Consider the following 27031-nt stretch of genomic DNA (forward strand, 5'->3'; position numbering starts at 1 on the left):
ACTGACGGTTCACTATGCACAGATGTGCTGCAGAGCGAGCTTTCAGTCAAAATGCGAGAGAGTGCTTAGAGCTGCCTCACACGCGGTGTAGTGGGCAGTGACTGAAGCCGTACAGACTGTGCCCCCACGACTATGACTGAAAGCCGGCAGCTCCTGGGAGGAATAAAGTTAATTTTCTCCCAGTTTGCAAGATTTCAGCAGCCATACAGCATTGTAGAGCTAGTAACCCTTTATCTGCAGCTCAATAGAGTTTGGGCACATAATAGGTCCCCTTTATTCTGTCAAGGTGACCATAAACACATACCTGATCCACTCTGTCTGTTGCAGAGCGGGTAATGTTGTTCAGATTCTGCTCAATGGTCTCCACAGAATGTTGCCTTTTTCTCTGCTTCTTGTTTTGAGGTTCTTTGCTGGCATCGCCTATGAGATCGAGCATAAAGGAAAAATAAATAGGAACATGCACAGTCAACGGAATAATCACAGCAGCAGTAGTACTAGTAGCTTACAATGATATGGGGCAAATCTCTTGGTCATAACCCGACAACCTTCTGTATAAAAATCCAAAAGAAGCCCTGCCTGGTGGCCACCATCAATCATGGTCAGCAAATCCATCCATCATTCAGTGGCATCGCCGATATTTGTATTATGATCTTAGTTGTGTGACTGTGTCTTCGGCGGTTTTTGATAAGATTGTTTGAATCTATAATTTATATTTCATAAAGATTACAATTTTAGTAAGGGCTCCTTTTTGATGAGTGAAAAAGGAAACGTCATCAGGTCAGGCCAATGTCATTCCCGAGTCGGAGACAATTAGGAAGTAGTCATTTGTTCTGATCTTCTCTTATCGAAACCTGATAATGTCACACAGATGAGTGTAATTGTGGAAAAAGGAAGAAGTGGAAAATCCACGCCGCTGGTGGATGGTAAAAAATTCAGGTACACACTAATAAGGTGCGGTTTTATATTTCGTCTACATATCTGTTTTTTTTTGTCCTGAAGAAGTATGGTACTTCGAAACGTGTAGACAAAATATCCTAGTGTGTACCTGGATCTATTTCCATCCACCAGCAGAGCGGATTTTTCCACTTTTTTCTTTCCACGCAACTCTACTTGATCCCTGGACCAGCTGAAGGATTGGGATTACATGCCCATTCAAATGTTGTGTGATCACATTATCGGTTTTATCTGTTTTACCCAGATAAGATTATATTAGAGATCATATATTGTGCTTTTCTCTCTTCCTTAGTGAATAGATAAGAGTTCAGTCGTCCTCCCTGGATCCCTGCTACAGATAAAGGGGTTGTACCGACACCTTTCTATGGAAAAGGTGTATCCAATCCGAAGAACAAATCTTTGAAAAGCCCTGTGTGTCTGGAGCGGTGGTCAATCATGCGCTCTACCACCCCATTCATTCATAATGGAAGTGCCGCAGACCAGCGCTCTCATGGAGACAGAATGGCGCAGAGGTGCACATGATCGACCACCGATCTATTCTCACAGGGATCGACCACCGATCTATTCACACAGGGATCACCGTTCATTGGCAGCACTGCCCTTTAATCACTTCCTCTCTTTGTTTCAAAGCCCATGATTTAATTTTCCTGTTGACAAAGACGCAGATGTGATGGCTTATCCCAGAACGAGTTGTAGCAGGACCAAATTTTATAGTTCATGTTTTACCACTTTAAAAATGTTCAATTTGCAAACTTGTAACACAAATCTTTTTTCTTTTTTTTCCAAGTCCCATACTTTTTATTTTTCCCTTGTGAATCAGGACTTGGCACATGAGCCACATCAGAAGGCCACAAGCAGCGCTGCTCTGGAGTTGTCGTGTTGGGCTGCGAGGTGTCGTGCGTATTGGCTCACAGAGAGAAATTCTCCTTGCCGAGATCTGGCTACAAGGGAGTCTTTAGTGCAATGCTCCCCCTATTAAGGGGTTATCTCTACCTTTCGGAAAGAGCTCTTGGCTTCCCGCTTTGCAAAGGGATGGGGGCGGTCCTTAATGGGGTTGTCAAGACTTGTAAATCCTCACAGCGCACACAGTGTGCACTGTCAGGATTCTGCAGTGTCGGGAGCACAAGTTTGCGAATTGCATACTTCCGGCCACATTCTAACTAGACGTGTCCCACCTCGCTCAATGCACTTATACCGAGCGAGGCTGCGCTGGTCTAGTCAACATGTTTCCAGATGTGTGCAAATCACATATTTGCAGTCAAGCAAATCTTGACAGCACGCACTGTGAGGATTCACAACTCTGCAGTCACATAGCGTACACTGCACACATGAACCCCAAACTTGGACATCCCCATTAAGATTAACGGTCCAGATCAGTGACATGGCAGTACCGCTGGTCCAAGCTGTGCGCTCTACCATGCTGCTATAGAAGCTGGAAGAAGTCTACAGGCTGCACGGCTGTTGTGAAAAGTATGGTAGCCTCACGCGTGCTCTCATTTTCATGAGTTGAGACACCAACGGTGGCTTATTCCCACACAAAGTAGATCTTTTGTAGTTTGTTGGACAGATTTCCTGGCCTGTAGAGTGGCTCCAGATAGATCTTTAAATAAAGAGATGAAATCATGAGGGGCCGATGTTTTTTTTTTTAATAGGTTATTTTTTGTTTGAAAGGAGTAGAAGGTGACTAAGGTCTCCTGTAATATCAGGAGAGATGTAATGAGGCTTTATGATGCTATAGGCCATGGCGACTATCTTTTCGTTGGGTATGTTTGAAATTAGTTGAGCTACCATTTTGGTGATATAGCCATCTCATGGAATCAGATGGACTGATTAAGAATGTCTTATTTTCAAATTGTTCCTTCTACAAATGTCTTCAGAACTGGTCATCCGGCCATTAAAAGACGAGACTTCTCTTTGTAAAGAATTGAGTTCACCATCTCCATATGATTTTGTGTTATGTCTTTTAAGATATTCTCTACCTTATTGATTCTTACTTGTTTTTGTAATTCCAGAGGATGTACCTAAACTGTGTGAATCAGGACTATTTTGAAGCGATATCTTGACCTCCATTAATATATCCTCTGATGGATTCGCTTTAATAAGGGTAACTTCGTCAGTTGCGGTCGTAGTTTTGTGAGGAAAATTATCTTCTGGGTTAGTCAAGTACCCGATCTAAATGATTAACTTGAGTTGGGATTGGGGCGACATTAAAGAATAGAAGTAGAGCATTGCTGGTTCTCCTCAAACTCTTCCGTTACAGGTATGTTCTCAATTAAATCATTATTAATGAGCTGAAATGACTAATGACCATTAGACTCGTTATAATTATTTTGTGATTGGATGCCTTTTGAGTTTTCAGAGCTTGCATCTGATGTTTCCAAGGGTTATTCAGATTGAATGGAATCAAAGCTATTGCTTCTATGGTAAGACGATGTAATAGTATAATTTAGGCCCTTGGTTTGTAAGATTGTGGATTCCACATTTTTCTCTTGAAGATTTAAATCCTCTGTGATATTGAACTCTTGAGAACTCATCTCCTGATGGTTATTCTCAGTATCCTGATTAGATTCAGCATGTGACTGACAAGTGGGAGTCAGCCTTTGTCAAGTTCCCTTCATTATCTAAAGAATTGGGAGTTATGATCCTTTGAATCTGATTGCTCCTCATCTGGAAATACTTCAGAGGAAGCATAGATATGCGTTTCTTTATAAGGGATAAAACTCCCTAAATCTCCACTAATTCTCAACTCCTCTATGCCATTGTTCTTATCCCTACAGGGAGTTATTTGGCTGGAGTAGCAAGATTTTATATTGGAATAGTGCTGAGTGCTACGGACAGTTCCTGGACAGTCTCTTGCTGTGAACAGTCACTATTCATGGACTCATGTCTCTGACAGGGAGACAATGCCTGCCTGTAATTTGTCTCCAAATCCTCATCTCCTCCCATATTTGCCACCTCCCCTCTGGGTCGAACTGAAATCTCCTCCCTTAACTAGCTGAAATAATTCCCAATATCTAGGATGGGTCATAACTTCCTATTGGAGGTCCAAACGGGACGACTGACGTCTCAATGGGTTCGTTGGGGCTGGACCAGTATGGAGAGTCCAAACTTGAGTCGGCTAAGTGGCTCTGGAGAGCCAGTCTAGATAGCTCAGTATCTGGAACAGCTAGAGAACGATGAAACCCAGGTGTGTGTGTGCAGAGGGCTCCCAAAATTCTGGTGGTATATTAGACTTAGCCCTGAGATGCACGATACTCTTATAATTCATCTCTGTGTTGCTACCTAACCATCAGTGCCTTCCATTGATAGCTTAAAGCCCTGCACAAAAGGCTGCAGGGGGTCCCAGCTCTGTTCCTCTCGCATTAATTGACACGGGGCCTCTAATTCTCCGGTCATATGGCATGTTCCTGTTCTTTTGGGAATTTGTATACCGTATATACTCGTGTATAAGCAGAGTTTCTCAGCACATTTTTTTTATGCTGAAAACGCCCCCCCTCGACTTATACATGAGTCATTGTCCCAGAAAGACTGTGGGGTAAGGGGAGCAGCGGGTCAGAGGCAGGGGCCAGCGGCTGCAACTAGAGCCTGTGCCCGCTGCTAAAGAGAAATGAATATTCACTGCCAGCGCAGTGAATATTAATTTCTCTTATAGAGCTCACAGTTACAGCCGCCGGCTTCCAGCACACATCCTACTTCCCTTCCCACCCTTGCTGCATCTCGTTCCGGCACCAGCAGCTCTTTCAACCGAGCGATCAAGTGGCCCCGTTCATTAAGTAATGAATGCTTACCTCTCTCCACTCCCGTAGGCCTGAAGTGAATATTCATTACTTTAATGAGCGGGGACACGTGATCGCTTGGCCGGAAGAGCTGCTGGCGCCAGAACGAGATGCAGTGAGGTCACGCAGGAAAGGTAAGCAGGATGTTTTTTTATTATTATTTCATTTATAGGAACCATGCATACAAAGATAGGGATGGGGAGCCATGCATACAAGGATGGGGGATAAGGAGTCATGTACACAAGGACGGGGATAAGAAGCCATGCATACAAAGACAGGGATGGAGAGCCATGCATACAAGGACGAGACGGGGAGCCATGCATACAAGGACGTGGAGCCATGCATACAAGAACAGGGATGGGGAGCCATGCATATGAGGACAGGGATGAGAGGACAATGCATACCTGGCTTATACTCGAGTCAATAAGTTTTCCCAGTTTTCCGTGGCAAAATTAGGTGCCTCAGCTTATACTCGAGTATATACGGTATCTCATGGGAGAGGACCACAGTCCAATGAGCAGAGGGAGAACTCTAAACAATATATTGGGTCTGAATTAATAAATCAAAATGGAGTCTCCCTCATCCGTCACCCTAACTATTTCTAAACTAATTGTCCCCTAACGAACGCCCTACACCTAACTAAAGCTACATTACGACAGATGGATGGAAAGACGGACAAAAAATATAGTTCTTACCGATAACGGTATTTCTCTGAGCCCATGACGGCACCACGGAGAGAGGGGATCCGCCCACCAAGGACAGGAAACCTACGGATAAAAAAGGCGGTACCACCCTCCTGCATCAGTTTGTTTACATAGAGAATGATGGGAGACTACTTAAGGCATTTGTAATTTTCAACTGTTTAGCCTAATAAGATACCGCGTGACTTTAACTAAAAGTAGACTATAAATATACTAAGGCACTCTAAAAATGTGCACACCCATAAGTGAAGGGAGGGAATGTACGGGTGCCGTCATGGGCTCAGAGAAATACCGTTATCGGTAAGAACTATATTTTTCTCTGATCGCCCATGACGGCACCACGGAGAGAATTGCATAGATAGTACATTCAGGGAGGGACCACTGCTTCCAGAACCCTTTTACCGAAGGTAAGATCTGAGGAAGAGATTAGGTCCAATCTATAGTGCCTATAGAATGTAGATGGTGAGGACCAGGTAGCAGCTCTACATATCTGGTCTATAGAAGCGCCGGCCTTCTCCGCCCAGGAAGTCGCCACTGCCCTTGTCGAGTGAGCCTTAACCTCCCCGGGAACGGACATCCCACTTGCCGAGTATGAAAGACTGATGGCGTCCGTGATCCATCTTGCTATGGTGGCCTTAGAAGCTTTTTTCCCCTTCCGGGGACCCTGGAAACACACAAACAGAGAGGAATCCTCCCTACTCTCTCTAGTGGCTTCTAGGTATTGTAAGAGACACCTTCTTACATCCAGAGTATGTAATGTTTGTTCCTCCTTATTTGTAGGGTTGGGACAGAAGGAGGGGAGAGATATCTCTTGAGACCTGTGAAATTTTGAAGCCACTTTCGGGAGATATGCTGGGTCTGTTTTTAAAATGACCCTATCCTCTAATATTTGTGTGTAAGGGGCATTAACCGATAGGGCCTGTAAGTCGCTGACCCTACGTGCAGAAGTGAGGGCGACTAACAGAGCGGTTTTGAGAGACAAGTTTTTTATTGAAGTTTTGTGTAATGGTTCAAATGGTGGACTAGTGAGGGCTTTAAGGACCAAGTTTAAGTCCCATTGTGGAACCACTTTCACTGGCAGAGGCCTCGATCTTCCGGCTGCTCTGATGAATCTAGAGACCCACCTATTTGAAGCTAAGTCAAAATTGAATAATGCACCTAATGCTGCCACGTGAACTTTCAGGGTACTGGTGGCTAACCCCATCTCCAAACCTTTTTGTAGGAACTCTAATATGGAATTGAGGGGAATCTCTTTCCCTATTTTTGCCCCTGAAGAAGATAAAAACTTTTTCCATATTTTGCCGTACTGTCTTGTTGTAACCGGCTTCCTACTTTTTAACAGAGTTGAGATTACGCCTGAAGAGAACCCTCTGTTTTCTAATATCTTCCTCTCAAGAGCCAAGCTGTCAAGTGCAAGTTCTTGACTTGCGGATGACAAACTGGGCCCTGCGACAACAGATTCTGGAGGTCTGGTAATACCCACGGGTCGGATATTGACATTTTCCTCATCCATGAGAACCAAGGCCTCTTCGGCCAGAACGGGGCAATCAGGATGACTAGTGCCCCGTCCTCCCGAATCTTCCTCAGCACTGCTGGAATCAGGATGAGAGGAGGAAAGGCATAGACCAGGTGGTGACCCCAAGAAATCAGGAAAGCGTCCACAGCTACTGGGTTCCCCAAGGGAGATAGGGAGCAGAAGGAGGCTACTTTTTTGTTTAAATGGCTCGCAAAGAGATCTATTTTGGGAACCCCCCATTTTTTTGTGATCTGAGTAAATATCCCTGGGTTTAGTTCCCATTCCCCCTGTTTCAGGCTGGAACGACTTAGAAAGTCTGCCTTGTAATTGTCTACCCCCTTTATGTGTAGGCTTGTCAGGGATAGAAGGCTGTTCTCGGCTATCTGAAGGATTGAGCTGGTCACTTCCATTAGGCTTTTGGAACGGGTACCCCCCTGATGATTTAGGTAGGATACTACTACTTGGTTGTCCGACATCACTCTTACATGGTGAGATTGAAGGACTCCCAGAAATTCCTGAAGGGCAAATTTCACTGCCAGGAGTTCCTTCATATTGGAGGAATTGTTTGCAAGGGACGGAGACCAGATACCCTGGGCTACTAGGTCGCCCAGATGAGCCCCCCACCCTGAGGGGCTTGCGTCTGTAGTTAGGACCTTCGAGATCGGGATTACCCATGGGACTCCCTGGGAAAGATTTTCCTGCAATGTCCACTAAGTCAGGGAGTGATTGGTGCGAGGAGACAATGTTAACCGCCCGTCTAAATGTTCTCCTAGGCGGTTTTGTTCTGACAGTATTTGCCATTGGAGGTCTCTTGAATGTAGTTGGGCCCACTGGACCGCCGGGATGCAAGAGGTCATAAAGCCTAATAGAGACATGCCCTGACGAAGTGTTATGGAGGGAAGAGATTGTACTCTTAGCGCTAAATTTTTTATTTTTTGTATTTTGCTCTCTGGGAGCCGGCATTCCATTTGTTTGGAGTCTAGAGTGAGACCTAGGTACTCCTGAACCTGAGAAGGCACCAGTCTGGATTTTTCTAGGTTTATTAGCCAACCTAGATTTTTTAGAGAATGAATCACTAGGTCTAGTTGGCTCTTGCAATGCTGCGGGGAAGAGCCTATCACCAGGAAGTCGTCCAGATATGGTACGATTAGGGTATTTTCTTCCCTGAGGTGCGCCATTACCTCCGCCACCAACTTTGTGAAAACTCTCGGGGCGATCGCTAAGCCAAATGGTAGGGCTGAGAACTGGAAGTGACTTAGGACTCCCTGGATATGGACTGCCAGTCTGAGGAATCTTTGGTGGTCCTTGTATATTGGGACGTGATAATACGCGTCCTTTAGGTCCAGGACCACCATGAAGCATTGAGGAAATAGCATCTTGATGGATGATTTTACTGTTTCCATCTTGAATGCTTGAACCTCTAGGTAGTTGTTTAGTTTTTTTAAATTGATGATGGTCCTGAAGGAACCATCTGGCTTCTTTCTCAGGAAAAGAGGGGAATAGTAGCCTTGCCCTCTTTCCTGAGGGGGAACTTTCTGGAGTACCCCTTTTTTTACTAACCCGACAACCTCGTTTTCTAGCGTCAACTGCTCTTCTGCCGAGGATCTTGTGGGTGTTATCTTGAACGAGGGACGGGGGTACCTTTTGAATGTTAACCTCAGTCCCGACTCTATGATGTTTAGTATCCATCGACTTGAGGTAATCTTTTCCCAGGCTGGGAGAAAGAGAGATAACCTCCCCCCCACCTGGGGCGAACCTTCATTGTGAAGGCTTTTTGTTGTCATTGAGGTTTTTATTAAAGATAAAGCCCTTGTTTTTGCTCTTTTTATCTTCCCATTTCCCCTGGTTTCTCCCCGTGTTCCTACGGAAAAACCTCTTGTTCCGAAAGGGCTTCCTATAAGAGGGGAGACCCAGAGGGGGGAAGGATTTTTTCTTGTCCCCCGCCTTTTCCAAGATGTCATCTAGGGTGGAACCAAACAAAAATTCTCCTTCACAGGGGATAGTACACAGTTTTGTTTTCGTCTGCAGGTCGCCTGGCCAATTTTTAAGCCAGAGGGCGCGCCTGGCCGCATTAGCAAACCCTGCTGCTCTGGCGGATAGCCTGATAGAGTCGGCCGAGGCATCAGCTAGGAAAGCCGCAGCCCCTCTCATTACGGGTAGTGTGTCCAGTATTGAGTCCCGAGAAGTTTTCCCCTTTAATTGGCCCTCTAGTTGGTTCAGCCAAATCATCAGGGAGCGTGAAGTACATGCTGCCGCTACCGCCGGCTTCAGGCCTCCTCCCGCTGCCTCCCAGGTACCTTTAAGAAAGGCATCTGCCTTTTTGTCCATCGGGTCTTTTAGGACTCCCATGTCCTCGAACGGGAGGGAAAATTTTTTAGAGGCCTTAGCGATCGCTACGTCTAGTTTGGGGGCCTTCTCCCAAAAGGAGCAGGATTCTTCCTCGAAGGGGTATTTTCTTTTAGGTGTTAAAAGAGCCTTTTTCATAGGCTTCTTCCATTCTTTTTTAATTAAGGCTGCTATTGTTTCGTTAAGAGGGAAAGCTCTTCTCTTTTTTTGTTCCAGGCCTCCAAACATTATGTCTTGTACCGTTTTTTTGGGGTGGGAGTCTACCAGACCCATGGTACTTCTCACGGCTTTTATGAGGCCATCCGTATCCTCTAGAGGGAAACAGTTATGTCCCCCTGAGGAAGAAGTAGATGATGAAGATGAGGTGGAGGAGTTAACGGACACCGAACTCTCACTATCACTTCCTGATTCTGAGACGGGAGATGGGGACCTGAGTCTGGCTTTCTTCCTTCTTTTCCCACTTTTTAGTGATCTGAAGGTGTCCTCTACTTGATCTTTAATCAGGCTCTTAAGGTCTGTTGCAAACCCAGGAAGGTTTTCGGATAAGGTTTGCTGAATGCAAGTATTGCATAGTCTCTTATCCCATGTAGGTGGAAGATCCTCTCTACAGATGGCGCAACTTTTGTGCTTAGTTTTACATACGCTTTTCCTCCCCTATAAGAGACAAATAATAATCTTACTGTCTCTGACATTCACGAAGATCCACTTACCACCTCCAGGACCCATAAATACCAGTTGGGGATTGTCTGCCTCTGGCTTCTTCCCCGACGCCGTACTGGACTCCTTACTGTGTAGGGACCTTTGGCGTTCTTTGCTGGTGTCCTGGTGCCCTTTCTGCTGTCGCCTTTTTTGCTGCTGCTGCTGCGGCGATGCTACCGGTGGAGGTGACTCGGGCTGAGGTGATGTCGGGTCGCTCATACTGCTGCTGGTCTGCGGATGCTGAGCTGACGCTGCGGCACTACTGCTCATGAGGCTCTTTTGCTTATTACAGCAGAGCCACTGGGAGGATGTGCATCTCCGTATTTAAATTCTCCCGCCGCTTCACGCAGCCCGCGGGGAGGAGCGCCGAACTCCCAAGCAATTAGCTCGGCGCTCACCGCCGGCGCCTGCGCAGATCGCTCCTCCAAGCAGCGCCCCGTCGGCGCCTGCGCTGACCGTGCTCAGCGCTCGAGCGGCGCTTTCCGGCGCCTGCGCAGATCGCTCTAGTGAGCGGCGCCCCGCCGGCGCCTGCGCAGGCCGTGTTCGCAGTCCGCGTTCTCGCGGGACCAGCCTGGATCCCGGGCATGCCGATTTCCAAGATGGCGCCCAGGAAGCAGTTATGGCGCTGCTGACCGGCGCCCCCGGTCCTATGCAGCCCTTGTAGCGCGTCCTCTGCACGCCCGATGGCGGTGCAGCGTGCAGTCTCATGCTTACTCAGGGAGGGTCGCGCTGCACCTCCCACAACCACAGAGGGACCCCCCTGGATGTTGTTGCTGCTGCATCTTACCTAGGGGAGGTGACCGCGATTCCTTATCACCTCCCCCGCACACCCTGTTGCCCCTGGCTCCCAGCGGTGGCGCTTCGGGTCACCACCCTAGCCGAGGCAGAGGGACCCCAGCTGCCTTGAATCGGACTGGTTGGCCCCGGAATTCCAACGTCGACTGGTAAGTCCGTAGGTCTCCCATCAAGGACAGGAAACCAACTGATGCAGGAGGGTGGTACCGCCTTTTTTATCCGTAGGTTTCCTGTCCTTGGTGGGCGGATCCCCTCTCTCCGTGGTGCCGTCATGGGCGATCAGAGAAAAAAGAAAAAAAGGACATGGAAAAATAATATGCAAAAAAATTACAGGGAGACTGGGGTGCCAATGGGAGTAGGATATGAAGAGGAGTCTTGATTTGACACTTTCTAACAGCAGCACAGCTGATCGCCTACAAGCTGTGCTGCCGTTTCCTTTTTTAGGATACATTGCTGTGATTGGATAGTTACTATCCAATCACAGCGATCAGAGATGCCGTCATTGGTCCCTGTATTTCTTCAGAACCTTGCAAATGACGCGATCGTGAGCGAATGGGGCATCTTGAGGGTCAGCCAGGGGTGATGCTTGGCACCATCCCTGGCTGTTCCAGGACCGTCCCTGGCTGTTAGTGCAGGAGCTCGGCTACTGGCAGCGCCGAGCTCCTGCTCTGATAAGGCAGGAGGTGCTGATATTTATTTATTGAAGCTCCAATATGCTGTTATGCTTCACAGTCCATTGTTTTGTCCATTATCATATATTATTATATACAGTCACGTGTATTTGTGTTTAGATATTGACCGCACAGCGAAGTTTCCATCCACAGACACCCGGACAATGGATCACAGCAAAGAGGTAACAGAAACTACCTATAAACGCTGCTTATTTTCCACTGTCTTGATACGCGTATTATGTACCGTATATACAATTTTTACCCTTCATGTATTTTACTCAGTGGAAATTATTAATCTCCCCTTGAGGTTTATGCTCTATTCATATTTCTTTCAGGCCATTCCATTATCTTCATTTATATTTTGTACGCTTTCTTGCCTAGCTCTTACTTTTCTTCCCCTTATACGCATTATTTTCTACCAGCCCCCGTTTTTCTCCCTCCTCTCTTGTAAATGGACCTGTAAGGCCTGCAATCACACCTTTTACATCTAGGTCACTTACGTATTTTAACCTCACAATATGACTTAGCGGCCTGGTGCCATCCTCCAACACCGGAATCCTGGGCTCCAATCCAACCAGGGCGTTTTATAAAAGTTAATTTGATTTTTTTCCTCTATGATGTTATGACCTCCAACCCAACCAAGCAATTTCCTCTTCCTGTTTTTTCATGTATAGTAATCCTTGTTATTTTTTACTCTAATATGTATTGAGGAAGGATTCAGTGCCAACACGCATAGCTCTAGGATTTTTTTTTTAACTTTTTCCTTTAATACATTCACCTCCATTACTATTATTTCCGATCAGCAACGCTTTGAAAGATTTCCCAATTCTTTCATTTTTATTTTCTTCTTTTTGGCTTATAGTTTCGTTATGGTGGTGTCTGCGACTAGCAATAATAATTATTATTATTATTATTTATTGTTATAGCGCCATTTATTCCATGGCGCTTTACAAGTGAGGAGGGGTATACATAATAAAAACAAGTACAATAATCTTAAACAATACAAGTCATAACTGGTACAGGAGGAGTGAGGACCCTGCCTGCGAGGGCTCACAATCTATAAGGGATGGGTGAGAATACAGTAGGTGAGGATAGAGCTGGTCGTGCAATAAAAGAAGAAAAGGCAGCAGCTGGCGATCAGTGCCTCAACACATGTGAACAGGAGCATGCCTGATACTACAATAAGGTTCACAATAAGCAGGGCAGTCATACATCCCATATTCCTAGACTTCTCTCAGCTTCTTCAAGAAAGACAACCCTCTCTTTAGGAGATTGGCGGCAGCCGCTGACTACGGACATATTAATAAAGAAAAAACCCAACATGTTCCACTTTTGTTATTTCGTGCATGGGTGTTTAAACATGGCATCCATATTGCTGTTCATTATATCAACTGTACACCACCAATGGGTCTGTCCACCTGCTCCCCTGAAGAAGCTCATGAGCTGAAGGCGAAACGCGATGGGACGATGTATTAGCTTTGATGGATACGGGATATTATATCAGATAAGTATTAGTGTTATTCGTCTTTATTTCTTGTACACATCAAATACTGTGCTTAGTTCTACTACTTTGTATGCATCATGCCTTATAGAATATTACTATTGCTTTGGCATGTTTTATCTGATAAGTATTATTCATCTGAACACTACTGTATTGGCATGCTGCATGCTTTAGTTTGTAAGTGCCATATTGATTGACCCTTCGGTATCAGCACTTCTGGCTGTATTTATCATTACCATAATACAGTGTGTCCGTAAAGTCATGGTGCACTTTTATACTTTACATTTTGGTGCCCCTTCTCTGGCCCAATCACATCAGACCTGCTCATCAGGAGAGATAACAAGAACCAATCAAACAACGCAAAATCATATAAGCTGTTGCTGAGCCCCCAGTCAGATAAACCCCTGATAAACTGAACTCTGATTAATACACTACCAGGTCTGTGACTTCATGCAACCACAAGCTTATGCTATCGTTTGGATGTGTGTAGGGCAACAAATGGAGCCCACATAGAACTGCACTGAAAAGGTATAAAACTGGGAGAGTTTGTCTTTTATTTGTAGCAGATTTCACATTTCTATAATTTTTTTGTTGCTTTCCAGTGACTGGTCAAAAGTGCACCATGACTTTACAGACACACTGTAGTTATTTCTTTGTTAATTAGGGTAATCTATATATGTACTAATTGTGTACAACTATTACTTGGGAATGGTTGTCTTTGATTTATTAAATTAATTTAGCATTTAGGGCACAGTCTTCAAGGAGCGGGGGCGCCATTGTCGCAATATTTAGGGTACCAACCTCTGCAGACAGGCGGAAAAGAATCTTAGGTTGCCTGCAGGCCCTCTTCGCAAAATATAAAGAATCCTATTATTTGGTTGGTATCTCTTTTTCTGTGCATTGAGCAGCTTTTACACTTTTTGGCCTTGCTGCCAGGATGACTAGATACATTCTCGAGGTGTGATTCCTTAAAAATTAATGATTAATAAAGAATTGGAATTTTAGCAGGTTTTTTTCTGGCTTGACAAGCCAGGACAAATATGTCCTGCACACAACCCCCCAAAGTGAGAGCGCTTATACACAAGGGAGGGATTTTTCAGATGGTACTATGCTATTAGCACTTTTCTTCCTTACACACATTTCATCCATTTCCATACTGGTACTATGCTCATAACATAGGCAGCTGTGCCTCAGCAGTATAGAAGCGCAGGGAAGATGAAGATGCCCATTTCCAGGATCCGGCCAGCTCCAGAGCACCACAAGTAAGCTCTGAAGCATTATGTCGGCTAGTGGTGTGGACTCCTTACCTCGGTAATCGGCCACTCAGACAGTAGGGTGGTCGGTAACCTAGACAACAAGTTTTAGGCTATGGATGCAATATCCCTCCGTTATTGAGAACTTGGGAGTATTTTTATTAAGTTAATTGCAAAGTTGCTTGCTCTTACATGCACGTTGTAATTGTAACTACATAAGGACCTGAGACAAATCCTTTTAATGGCAAATAGACTTCAAGGCCCTTTGATACGTACACAGTGAGATTTTTGGAGATTTTTTTCTTGAAGTCGATCTTCTCCAAAATCTGACTTAAAAACTCTTCCTAATCATTTCTATGGGTAGATCCACTTTGCTGTTCATATGATATTTAGCCTTTTCTTTCTCAACCTTAAGAAATTGTGAAAAATGCTTGGTGGAAAAAAATAAATAAATAATGCCCTGTCCCTTTTTTAAGTGGATCCAGACGGAAACCACTCCAACAGCTGCCTAGGACACTTTCGGGAAGGTAAGATTTATACAAAAAAAAAAAAAAAAAAAAAAAACCTTCAGGAAAAAGAAAAAATTCCTCCAAAAAAATAATTTCCTGGAGCGATTTTCACTTGAAAAATTCATTTCTGAAGGACTCTAATAAAAAAACATCTACACAGACTTTGGCTGCTATGCCTATGAAACCGAAGAAATAGAGTACATGGGTGAACAATATTTTCTTGTGTAGTAACCATTATTTCTAATAAATGAACAGTCGGCCATGTGCCTAGCTATTTGTACATACCGGTCCCCTGGTTCTCCCCTTCCGCTCGTCCTCCTGATTCTTCGCCCAGTCCACCCAATACTTTGTACACATCCGCGTGCACAGCATCAACTCTCACTGCATAGATTTTGGCGCTTGCATCAAGTGTCCCTGCAGCCACCTGTAACGTAAGATACCAGGTAAAAATGGTTCATTCATTAGGACGCAGTACAGACCTAAGAGAAAGGTTTGTATCCACCTTGAAGTTGGTCAGTTCACTTCCTTTCTCCTTGAGGATGTCTCCCATGTAATCAATCAGGTGCAGCCCAAAGGCGTTCTTCGTGGTTATTCTCTGCAGAAGAAATTAGAAGCAATGTATCAACGTGTAATACAATAGTGGAGCAGAAAATCTATACGCCCAGGTACGTGCTGACTGCAAATGTGATAGGGGAAACCTACGTTCTCCTGAGACAGCTTGATGCAGGTAGAGTAATGGTCCGAGATCTGTGTATTGGACAGTTTGGGCAGGACGAGCGATGACGCTTCAGATCTGTCAAGAAAAAGATTATTCATGGTAATAAACATATCCTATGACTGCAGGGGATAAGCGGCCACAGTAAGAATACACGGCACTGGCCGTCTGCTTAATCCAGCCCGGGCTTCCCAAAACCTGACAGACAATCGTACCAGTTAGAAACCATCATATGCCCGGAAGCCACAGATGAGAGCCGAGCCTTATCCTGGCTGGAAGAATTGATGAGGATTGTACAATACAAACTGCACAAATTATTAAATACATCTTAGACCTGATGAGTCTGATGTAGTTACTTTGAAACGCCATGTTAGAATGATTGCATAATTCTGATATTAAAATCAGCATTTTATGATTTCAGTGAGAGTGAAATAGCTCATGAGTTCACAATTATTCGGTCTTCCCACAGCCAACCTGACAGCTACAGCTGGTACTGAGTAGTGTGAGAGCTCAGCAGGGACGAGGAGGGACACGGAGGAGATCTGAGTTAAACTTTTTTAAAGAGGACATTTTACCAGGTCAAATTTTTAAGCTTTAGCTCTTATTTCATTCCCACTGCTCCCAAGTATGATTTTTTTTTTTTTCAGTCCACCATTTGGTTTCAGAGATATAGGACACTTTTTATTTCATCTTTATGAAAGGGCTCACATGGTAATCTAAAGACATGCGTCTAGAGATTGTCCCCTTGAAAAGGCCTAAAAAGTAGCACCTAAATAAAAAGGCCCATACCTCTAGAACTGTGGCGGATTTATATATTGAAAAAAAATTGGAATATTGAGGGGAGCAGTGGGAATAGAAGAAGAGCAAATACTGGTTTCACGATGTGACAGGCAGGGCTGTAGCGTCGGTAAGCCAAACTTCCGACTCCTCAATTTCCCCTACTCCTGCACTGATCACTACTGAGCATGGACATAAAGTGCAGCACAGATTCATCTCAGCTAAAAGCCCAGATCCTTAGATCAGGAACAGAACAGACATTTATAGGACATTTCAGAACTTTCCCAAAGACTTAAGAAAACATTTACAGCACATCCTGCATTGTTCTACTGTACCCAATGTATTACTTATTTATGGAGTCAGAGTCGGTCCATTTTATACCGACTCCACCAAAATGGACTCCACAACTCTGGTGATAGGTCCACTTAAAGAAGTTGTCCACTACTTGGACAACTTGTCATACCCCTGGCTTGGCACCCATAAAATAATAAAGCTTACACTTCCCTCCCATGCCAGCACCGTTCCTGAGTTGTCGGCACTCCGTCTCCCGGGGATCTCAGGCTGTTGTGACACGTGACGTTGGATCAGCCCTGGTGTCACTGTTCCGGCCTCCTGATGAACTCAGCAGGGAGAGGAAGTCAGATCAGCCATAGCCCTGAATTCCTCGTCATGTTCGATTTGTCCGAAGGTGGTGACAGTGATGTCAGTGCTGATTTGGGGCCAGCATCATAAATGCACACAAGCCCCGGGACAGCGAGTGCCGACATCATGGGAACGGCGCCAGGACGGGAGGCGAGTATAAGCTTTATTATTATTATTATTATTATTGGCATAAAACATTTTGAGCAAGAAGAACCTCTTAACGACTGGGCAATTTTTCATTTTTTGCGCTTTCCTTTCTCCCCTTCCAAGAACCATGACTTTTTATTTTTCCGCTGACATAGCTATATGAAGTCTTGTCTTTCCCGGGACGATTTGGACTTTTGAACAACAAGATCCATTTTACCATGCTAAGTAATGGAAAACAGGAAAAAAATGCAGTGAAATCGCGGGAGAAAAAAAAAAATCAACACACTTCTGACATTGTTTCAGAACAATTACGGTGATACCAAATTTTTTTTATTTCTTTTACGTAAGAAAAAAAAAAAATCTTAAATTGTTTGTCGCATGGTGAGCTGACCTTTTTATTGATTTAACTTTGGGTCAGATGAGACAGTTTGATCACTTTTGCTTATGACTGAAAAAAGCAATTCTGATATCTCGATTTTCTTTCCTGTTTACAGTTTTTAGCGATCGGGTGAACTAATAATACACCGCTCAAAAAAATAAAGGGAACACTTAAACAACAGAATATAACTCCAAGTAAATCAAACTTCTGTGAAATGAAACTGTCCACTTAGGAAGTAACACTGACAATCAATTTCACACGCTATTGTGCAAATGGAATAGACAACAGATTGAAATTATTAGCAATTATCAAGACACCCTCAATAAAGGAGTGGTTCTGCAGGTGGGGACCACAGACCACATCTCAGTACCAATGCTTCCTGGCTGATGTTTTGGTCACTTTTGAATGTTGGTTGTGCTTTCACACTCGTGGTAGCATGAGACGGACTCTACAACCAACACAAGTGGCTCAGGTAGTGCAGCTCATCCAGGATGGCACATCAATGCAAGCTGTGGCAAGAAGGTTTGCTGTGTCTGTCAGTTTAGTGTCCAGAGGTTGGAGGCGCTACCAGGAGACAGGCCAGCACACCAGGAGACAGGCCAGCACACCAGGAGACGTGGAGGGGACCGTAGGAGGGCAACAACCCAGCAGCAGGACGGCTACCTCAGCCTTTGTGCAAGGAGGAACATTGCCAGAGCCCTGTAAAATGACCTCCAGCAGGCCACAAATGTGCATGTGTCTGCACAAACGGTCAGAAACTGACTCCATGAGGATGGTCTGAGTGCCCAACGTCCACAGATTGGGGTTGTGCTCACAGCCCAACACCGTGAGGGATGCTTGGCATTTGCCACAGAACACGAGGATTGGCAAATTCGCCACTGGCGCCCTGTGCTCTTCACAGATGAAAGCAGGTTCACACTGAGCACATGACATACATGAGAGATTCTGGAGATGCCGTGGAGAGCGATCTGCTGCCTGCAACATCCTTCAGCATGACCGGTTTGGCAGTGGGTCAGTAATGGTGTGGGGTGGCATTTCTTTGGAGGGCTGCACAGCCCTCCATGTGCTCACCAGAGGTAGCCTGACTGCCATTAGGTACAGAGATGAGATCCTCAGACCCCTTGTGAGACCATATGCTGGTGCGGTTGGCCCTGGGTTTCTCCTAATGCAGGACAATGCCAGACCTCATGTGGCTGGAGTGTGTCAGCAGTTCCTGCAAGATGAAGGCATTGAAGCTATGGACTAGCCCGCCCGTTCCCCAGACCTGAATCCGATTCACATGGGACATCATGTCTCGCACCATCCACCAACGTCACGTTGCACCACAGACTGTCCAGGAGTTGGCGGATGCTTTAGTCCAGGTCTGGGAGGAGATCCCTCAAGAGACCATCCGCCGCCTCATCAGGAGCATGCCCAGGTGTTGTAGGGAGGTCATACAGGCACATGGAGGCAACACACACTGATGAGCATCATTTCCTTGTCTTGAGGCATTTCCACTGAAGTTGGATCAGCCTGTAACTTCATTTTCCACTTTGATTATCATTCCAACTCCAGACCTCCATGGGGGATATTAGTTGTGATTTACGTTGATCATTTTTAGGTTTTATTGTTCTCAACACATTGCACTATGTAATGAATAAAGATTTACAACTGGAATATTTCATTTAGTGATATCTAGGATGTGGGATTTTAGTGCTCCATTTATTTTTTTGAGCAGTGTATATCTTGATAGATGTAACTTTTAGGGACACTGGAATAAGAAATGTATTTTTTTAATTATTTTTAATGGGGCAAAATGAGGGCGATTCAAATTTTAAAAACGTTTATTTTTACTCTCTACGTTTTTGTGTGTGTGTTTTTACTTTAGTCTCCTTAGGGGTCTTGAACCTGCGATAGTTTGATGGCTTATAACTACAGTCGCTCCTCTGAACCGTTCCGCCCTTTTGTGGGCGCTGTCTTGTGGGCGAGCCACTGTAGCTTCCGGTCCCAGTGATCTCCGGCACAGTGAAGGTGAATTCCCCACAGTGCAGAGGAGCAACGGCAGGCAAAATGAGCAAGATTTCCAGCCGCGCACATGACGTCAAAGAGACATTGAAGAGAAGGGGAAAAGTAATCTTATATAATGAAGTCTTATCTTGCATATTCCCCATAGCGTGGAAGACCGAAGCTATAAAAGATGATTTTTACTGAACAAGGCATCATCAAGGAGGCATACAGGTATGACTAACTTCAGATGTACACAACCTGTATTCCTATATTAATATCTCAAAAAGCTCAAAAGGGTGAGATTCCCTTTAATGTCCCTTTACTAATCAAGAACAATCAAACCGCATTCTTTTAATCGTTTTTATACTCTCTTGTAGTCATTGTATGATTTAACAATAGCTTTTTATAACATCTTTTTTGTAGTTATTATAAAAGGTTTCACTAAAAAAAAAAAAGAAAGATGAAAATGTTTGGTATCTTCATAATCAAACTGACCTGAAGAATAATGATGCAAGGCCATTTTTACTAAACAATGAACTGCAAAAAAAAAAGTTATGGCTCTTGGAAGAAGGAGAGAAAAACTGACTGCAAAAGAAGGGGTTATAAGAAGACAGACAACTGAGAAGACGCACACAGTTAATGCCTAACAGAGTGTCTGCAAGCGAACACAGCAATCTGCTGGTCAAAAGTGTAGAAAGTGAAAGCAGAAAGAATTGCATTAGTAGGAACTCAAGAGTGAAGTGCATTTTCTCTCGGGGAAGAGATTGAAGGAGACACCAGGTCAGGTGATAGCTGTGGCACAGTTAGTAAATATAAAAGGCCCAGGAGGGCAGAGATGGGGAGGAGTTGGCACCATTACGAGAGACGAGGTCCGGGTAGAGGTGTGGAGAGAGAGATGAGATCCGGGTAAAGGCGTGGATAGAGAGACGAGATCCGAGGAAAGGAGCAAAGAGAGAGAGAGAAAAGGAGAGGAGAGAGAGAGACGAGATCCAAGAAAAGGAGCGGAGAGAGACGAGATCCGAGGAAAGGAGCAGAGAGAGATGAGATCAGAGGAAAGGAGAGGAGAGAGATGAGATCCAAGGAAAGGAGCGGAGAGAGACCAAATCCGAGGAAAGGAGCGGAGAGAGATACGAGATCCGGGTAGAGGCGTAGAGAGAGAAAGAGACGAGATCTGGATAGAGGCGGGAGAGAGAGACGAGATCTGAGTAAAGGAGCGGAGAAAGAGAGACAAGATCCTAGGAAAGGAGCGGAGAGAGAGAGACAAGATCCGAGGAAAGGAGCGGAGAGAGAGAGAAACGAGAAAAGGAGCGGAGAGACACGAGATCCAAAGAAAGGAGAGAGAGACGAGATCCGAGGAAAGGAGCGGAGAGACGAGATCTGAGGAAAGGAGCGGAGAGACGAGATCCGAGGAAAGGAGCGAAGAGAGACAAGATCTGAGGAAAGGAACGGAGAGAGAAGAGATCCGAGGAAAGGAGTGGAGAAAGACAAGATCCGAGGAAAGGAGATGAGAGAGACGAGAACAGAGGAATGGAGCGGGGAGAGAGACGAGAACAGAGGAAAGGAGCGAAGAGAGATGAGATCAGAATAAAGGAGCGGAGAGAGAGATCCGACCCGAGTGAAGACCTGACCCGGGAGAGCTGAGTGAACAGAGTTAGAGTCAAGAGAGCTGGCTAGGCCGCAGTGGAGGAACGTTCATGTGAGCCGTCGCTTTCAGTGTAGACGTACAGTACAAAGCAAGAGATCGGGGCCGCGTTTCAGAAAATTAAGGTGGCCAGTGTGATGAGTGAACTGAGTAACTCACCAATCTGGGACTTGCAGCCTAGCAGATAGCATCTCTGACTCTCGTTAGGGCCTGTGTGACATTTTGTGTTGCCTAGAGAGTGACGACGGCAACGCGCCCAGTACTGACAGTGACGCCCTTTAGGTTAGGGTATTAGGACTAAAGGTACCGTCACACTAAGCGACGCTGCAGCGATACAGACAACGATGCCGATCGCTGCAGCGTCGCTGTTTGGTCGCTGGAGAGCTGTCACACAGACCGCTCTCCAGCGACCAACGATGCCGAGGTCCCCGGGTAACCAGGGTAAACATCGGGTTGCTAAGCGCAGGGCCGCGCTTAGTAACCCGATGTTTACCCTGGTTACCAGCGTAAAATGTAAAAAAACAAACACTACATACTCACCTTCACGTCCCCCGGCGTCCGCTTCCTGCACTGACTGAGCGCCGGCCCTAACAGCAGAGCGGTGACGTCACCGCTGTGCTGTACTTTCATTTTGCGGCCGGCGCTCAGTCAGTGCAGGAAGTGGACGGCGAGGGACGTGTGACAGACATCAGAGGGTGAGTATGTACTGTTTGTTTTTTTACATTTTACACTGGTAACCAGGGTAAACATCGGGTTACTAAGCGCGGCCCTGCGCTTAGTAACCCGATATTTACCCTGGTTACCATTGTAAAACATCCCTGGTATCGTTGCTTTTGCTGTCAAACACAACGATACACGGCGATCTGACGACCAAATAAAGTTCTGAACTTTAATCAACGACCAGCGATATCACAGCAGGATCCTGATCGCTGCTGCGTGTCAAACACAACGAGATCGCTATCCAGGACGCTGCAACGTCACGGATCGCTAGCGATATCGTTTAGTGTGAAGGTACCTTAAGACCTCACTGATAAGTTATGCACTGGTAATAATAGAACAATAGTGTGTAAATAGCATGGTGTCACTATCCTGTTCATCTGAATTACTGTATTCTTCTTGTAACATAACTTGTTTCATTTTCGCCATTTGCAATATTTACTAATATTGTGCTAAAGGCGCCCTCTGATCGTGTTCATCGAGTAGTGTTTGTTAAAGGGAACCTGTCACCTGAATTTGGCGGGACAGGTTTGCGGTCATATGGGCGGGGTTTTCGGGTGTTTGATTCACCCTTTCCTTACCCGCTGGCTGCATGCTGGCCGCAATATTGGATTGAAGTTCATGCTGTGTCCTCCGTAGTACACGCCTGCGCAAGGCAATGCAGTCTGCACACATGCACTGGCAACCAGTCAACTTAATTGCCGCTGCCAGTGATTGACAGTAGCACTTAATAGTTAAACAGTGATCGGAGCTAGATCCATGTGGTCCTGTTACAGCACAGCTTCCCTCTGCCTAGTGTGGTGCGGGTTCAGCTCCTGAGCCTTCTCTATACACATCCTGATGTACAATTAAGTCAGGGTGCACAAAGGAGTTATCCCAGTGACGCTCTATGATGTATACGTCTGTCATGATCACTGGTAAATGAATGCTCCATGATGGGTAGATAAGTCATGCGCGTACACATATTCATAGAAATACATGTAGCCGCACGCTCCAGTCCCGAGTATTAATGCGTGAGTTTCTCGCATCACACTCGCAAGTGTGACCCTGGCCTAAGTCTAACTGATGACCACAGCCAGGCTCCTACAGAAAGGGTAACCACTCTGATTCCCGCTGTCAGCCAATCAGCCCCCAGTGAGGACAGAGGTTATAATGTCAGTAAAGAGCTGTGGAAATGAATATCGCTATATAGGAGAGTAAATTTAATTCTTTAAACAGGAGAACCGGAGAGGGGAATATTTCGCATTGTACGATTTATTCAAAATTATTTCATACTGAAAAATTAATAAGAAAATATTGTTTAAGAAATTACATTGCAGTAGATTAGAGAAGCTTATTGAAACATTTATTTCATGGTTATTACGTCTATTCTCCCACAACAAACAACGGTACAAAACATTACTGCAGTTTCTGAGATTTTGGCAGAAGCATCGTTAGGATGAATTGTCTGCAGTTCAAAAACTGAATTAATGCAATAAAACATCTACTACATTAATGGTAGTGCTATATTTACAAACAAGATTCATTAAAAAATCGCGGAAAAAACATGTATCAGTCTGCAACACTCTTATGCTGATAAAGTAAAACTATGGCCCTGACAGCGGAGCACATGTTACGGTGCTTTCACATTGCCTTTAGGGACACGTTGGTTCGTCCCGTTGGGGCACATGTCCGAACACACAGCAAAATGGGATCTGGAAGCAAGTGCCGACGAGGCCATAGACTGCAGTGGTGCCGGCAGAGCGAACCTGCGTTCTGTTGTGCATCATTTTCGGGAGTGTACGCCTACAGGAGAGGGACAATCAGACGAAGTAGACTGCACCCGAGAGTCCGCCTCCTGTGGGTATACACTCCTGAAAATGATGCATGTCAGAGTGCACGATCCCTTATCCCTGAACATCACAGTGCTTTGTGAGGACTCTATGATTAGAGCAGAGCGCAGTGTGACAAGCACGGACAGTGGGGCGCTGTGCAAAGAACATTTTATTGGCATAGGTTTTACCATGTCCCCAGCAGCAGCGCATCCTGTTTTCACTTCCTTCAGGCATGCGTGGTGCAATGGGATGGTGGTACGCTTCCATTGAAAATTAGTTGTAACAAAATCTAAGGTTTTTGAGATTGATAGATACGATGTAAAACAAGTAAACACCTACATAATTACACGTTCTATTGTTTTACAAACATTGATACTTGCCCGTAGGCAAACATTACAGCTGCCAGCACTCACCTTTGAGAGGGAGAGATAACGGATGTAGGGGAATCCGTATTACTGAGCTGGAGGTCGATCACCCTGGACCTCCGTCTCTGTCGTCTTTCCAATTCATCATCATTACTGGTAAAGTTCTGTAACGTGGGTGTCCCTGCGGCACTGACGGGCTGAGATCTGGTGGCTGGAGACAGATATATGCCACTTGGAGACAATGGCTTGTGGCGCTCCCCTGATTGAGGAGTTGATGTGTTCATGGTGCCTGAAGAAAAAAAATAAAATTGATTAACATTAGAATTTCTAGTAGATGAAAATGTATTTGTTGGATTTACTACCCTATATGCATGTCTGCAATCAAGGTCACTGAATGAATAGGGTTATTGAGAGAGTCCCCTGTTCTAGCAAATAATGAACTTTAGGCAAATTTACACAAGACGACCGCGCTCCCAATGAGCAGAGAACAATCGGTAATACATTGTTTCTCATTTGTTCCAGAATTTCTTTGGATCGCGGCATGATGTCTTGCCGTTAAGGATCTTTTGGTCTACTTCACTTTGTCAGGCAGGTCCTATTTAAGTGATTTCTTGATTGAGAACAGGTGTGGCAGTAATAAGGTCTGGGTGTGGGCAAGGAAGGGGGACAATCTCTTTTTCACACAGGACCCTGTAGGTTTGGATTTCTTTTTCCCTTAATAATATAGATCTTCATTTATAAACTGCATTTTGTGTTTCCTTGTATTATCTTTGTCCAATATTTACATTTGTTTGGTGATCTGAAACATTTATGTGTGACAAACATGCCAAAAGAATAGAAAATCAGGAAGGGGCAAACATTTTCACACAACTGTGTATCGATCTGTGCACATATCATTGTTCTGTGCAGCACAGTTACTGTTGACACAGGGCAATGTTCTGGTGAGAATGGTGATTTTTAGGCAAAGATTACGCCTTGCTGCCTGCCTGAAACTGGCGTACATAGCTGAAAATGATGTCCGACAGTACACTGTGACTCCACCTGCATCATTATAGTCAATGGCTACAACAGAGCACCCCGAAACCACCTGCATCATTATAGTAGATGGCTGCAACAGAGCACACCGACTACAATATAGTCAATGGCCCTGACAGAGCCCACGGACTTTGCCTGCATCATTATAGTAAATGGCCGGGCAGAGCCCACGGACTTGGCCTGCATCATTATAGTAAATGGCCGGGCAGAGCCCACGGACTTGGCCTGCATCATTATAGTCAATAGACCAGTAAGGCTATGTGCACATGTATCTTTGAGGTCTGCGGATTTTGCTGCAGCGGATTTGCGAAATCCGCAGGTAAAAGGCACTGCGTTTTACCTGCGGATTTAATGCGGATTCCACCTACGGTTTTACACCTGCGGATTCCTATTAAGGAGCAGGTGTAAACCGCTGCGGAATCCGCACAAAGAATTGACATGCTGCAGAATGTAAACTGCTGCATTTAATGCTACGTTCACATTTGCGTTGTTGGGCGCAGCGTCGGCGACGCAACCAACAACGCATGTACACAACGCAGCATTTTGCGACGCATGCGTTGTCATAAGATAGTAAAGATCAGGAGTTTCGGCGCAGGGAAAACGCTACAAGTAGCGTCCTCTGCACCCTGTCTTGTGCGTCAATATGACGCATGCGTCGTAAAACGCATTACAACGCATACCGGTGCATGTCCATGCGCCCCCCATGTTAAAGATAGGGGCGCATGATGCATGCGTCGGTATCCGTCGACGACGCTGCGCCCAACAACGCAAATGTGAACGTAGCCTAAGCGCGTTTTTTCCGCAGCATGGGCACAGCGGTTTCTGTTTTCCATAGGTTTACATGGTACTGTAAACTCATGGAAAACTGCTGGGGACCCGCAGCAAAATCCGCAACCTGTGCGCATAGCCTAATAGAACACTGACTCTGCCTGCATCGTTATAGTCAATGGCCCCGAAGGAGCACACTGATTCAGCATGCATTATAGTCAATGGCCTATCATAGCACACTGACTCCTCCTGCATCATTATACCCAATGGCCCCGTTGGCACACACCTGCATCCCGCTTTGTGGGGCTTCAGACGCAAGCCCTGACAAAGCCACTAAACATAACAGAAAACGCTATGGGAACATTAGCCTAAAGGTACCGTTACACTAAACGACTTACCAACGATGACGACCAGCGATACGACCTGGCCGTGATCGTTAGTAAGTCGTTGTGTGGTCGCTGGGGAGCTGTCACACAGACAGCTCTCTCCAGCGACCAACGATCAGGGGAACGACTTCGGCATCGTTGAAACTGTCTTCAACGATGCCGAAGTCCCCCTGCAGCACCCGGGTAACCAGGGTAAACATTGGGTTTCTAAGTGCAGGGCCGCGCTTAGTAACCCGATATTTACCCTGGTTACCATTGTAAAAGTTAAAAATAATAATAAAAAAAACCACTACATACTCACATTCCGATGTCTGTCACGTCCCCCGCCGTCAGCTTCCCGCACTGACTGTGTCAGCGCCGGCCGTAAAGCAGAGCACAGCGGTGACGTCACCGCTGTGCTCTTCTTTACGGCCGGCACTGACAGTCAGTGCGGGAAGCTGACGGCGGGGGACATGACAGACATCAGAATGTGAGTATGTAGTGTTTTTTTTTTTTTAACTTTTACAATGGTAACCAGGGTAAATATTGGGTTACTAAGCGCGACCCTGCGCTTAGTAACCCGATATTTACCCTGGTTACAAGTGAACACATCGCTGGATCGGCGTCACACGCGCCGATCCAGCGATGACAGCGGGTGATCAGCGACCAAAAAAAGGTCCTGATCATTCCCTACGACCAACGATCTCCCAGCAGTGGCCTGATCGTTGGTCGCTGTCACACATAACGAGATCGTTAGCGGGATCGTTGCTACGTCACAAAAAAGCGTGACGTTGCAACGATATCGTTAACGAAATCGTTATGTGTGAAGGTACCTTAATTGTATGGCCAGCCACACACCAGTGATCCATTCCCTGTTGTCTTGACTGACAGATATTGGTACTGTACTCTGGTTTGGTCCCATGGTGTGACATGAGTGGGAGCAGCCTGTGAAAATGGA

The 27031-nt window shown here is 45.5% G+C and overlaps 1 protein-coding gene across 2 annotated transcripts in view; it reads right to left on the reverse strand.

The window, feature by feature from the left end:
- Positions 1-27031, reverse strand: part of NCAPH (non-SMC condensin I complex subunit H) — a 50127-nt gene that overhangs the window by 19127 nt on the left and 3969 nt on the right. For both annotated transcript variants that reach the window (XM_077262913.1, XM_077262914.1), the window contains exons 2-6: positions 23954-24194; positions 15424-15514; positions 15224-15316; positions 15007-15145; positions 305-420 (exon numbers count right to left, since the gene is read on the reverse strand). In XM_077262913.1, coding sequence (XP_077119028.1) covers positions 305-420; positions 15007-15145; positions 15224-15316; positions 15424-15514; positions 23954-24189 — 675 coding nt within the window. In that variant the 5' untranslated portion in view covers positions 24190-24194. The remainder of the gene's footprint in view (positions 1-304; positions 421-15006; positions 15146-15223; positions 15317-15423; positions 15515-23953; positions 24195-27031) is intronic.

Source organism: Ranitomeya variabilis, chromosome 5 (assembly GCF_051348905.1).
Source record: "Ranitomeya variabilis isolate aRanVar5 chromosome 5, aRanVar5.hap1, whole genome shotgun sequence".
NCBI lineage: Eukaryota > Metazoa > Chordata > Amphibia > Anura > Dendrobatidae > Ranitomeya > Ranitomeya variabilis.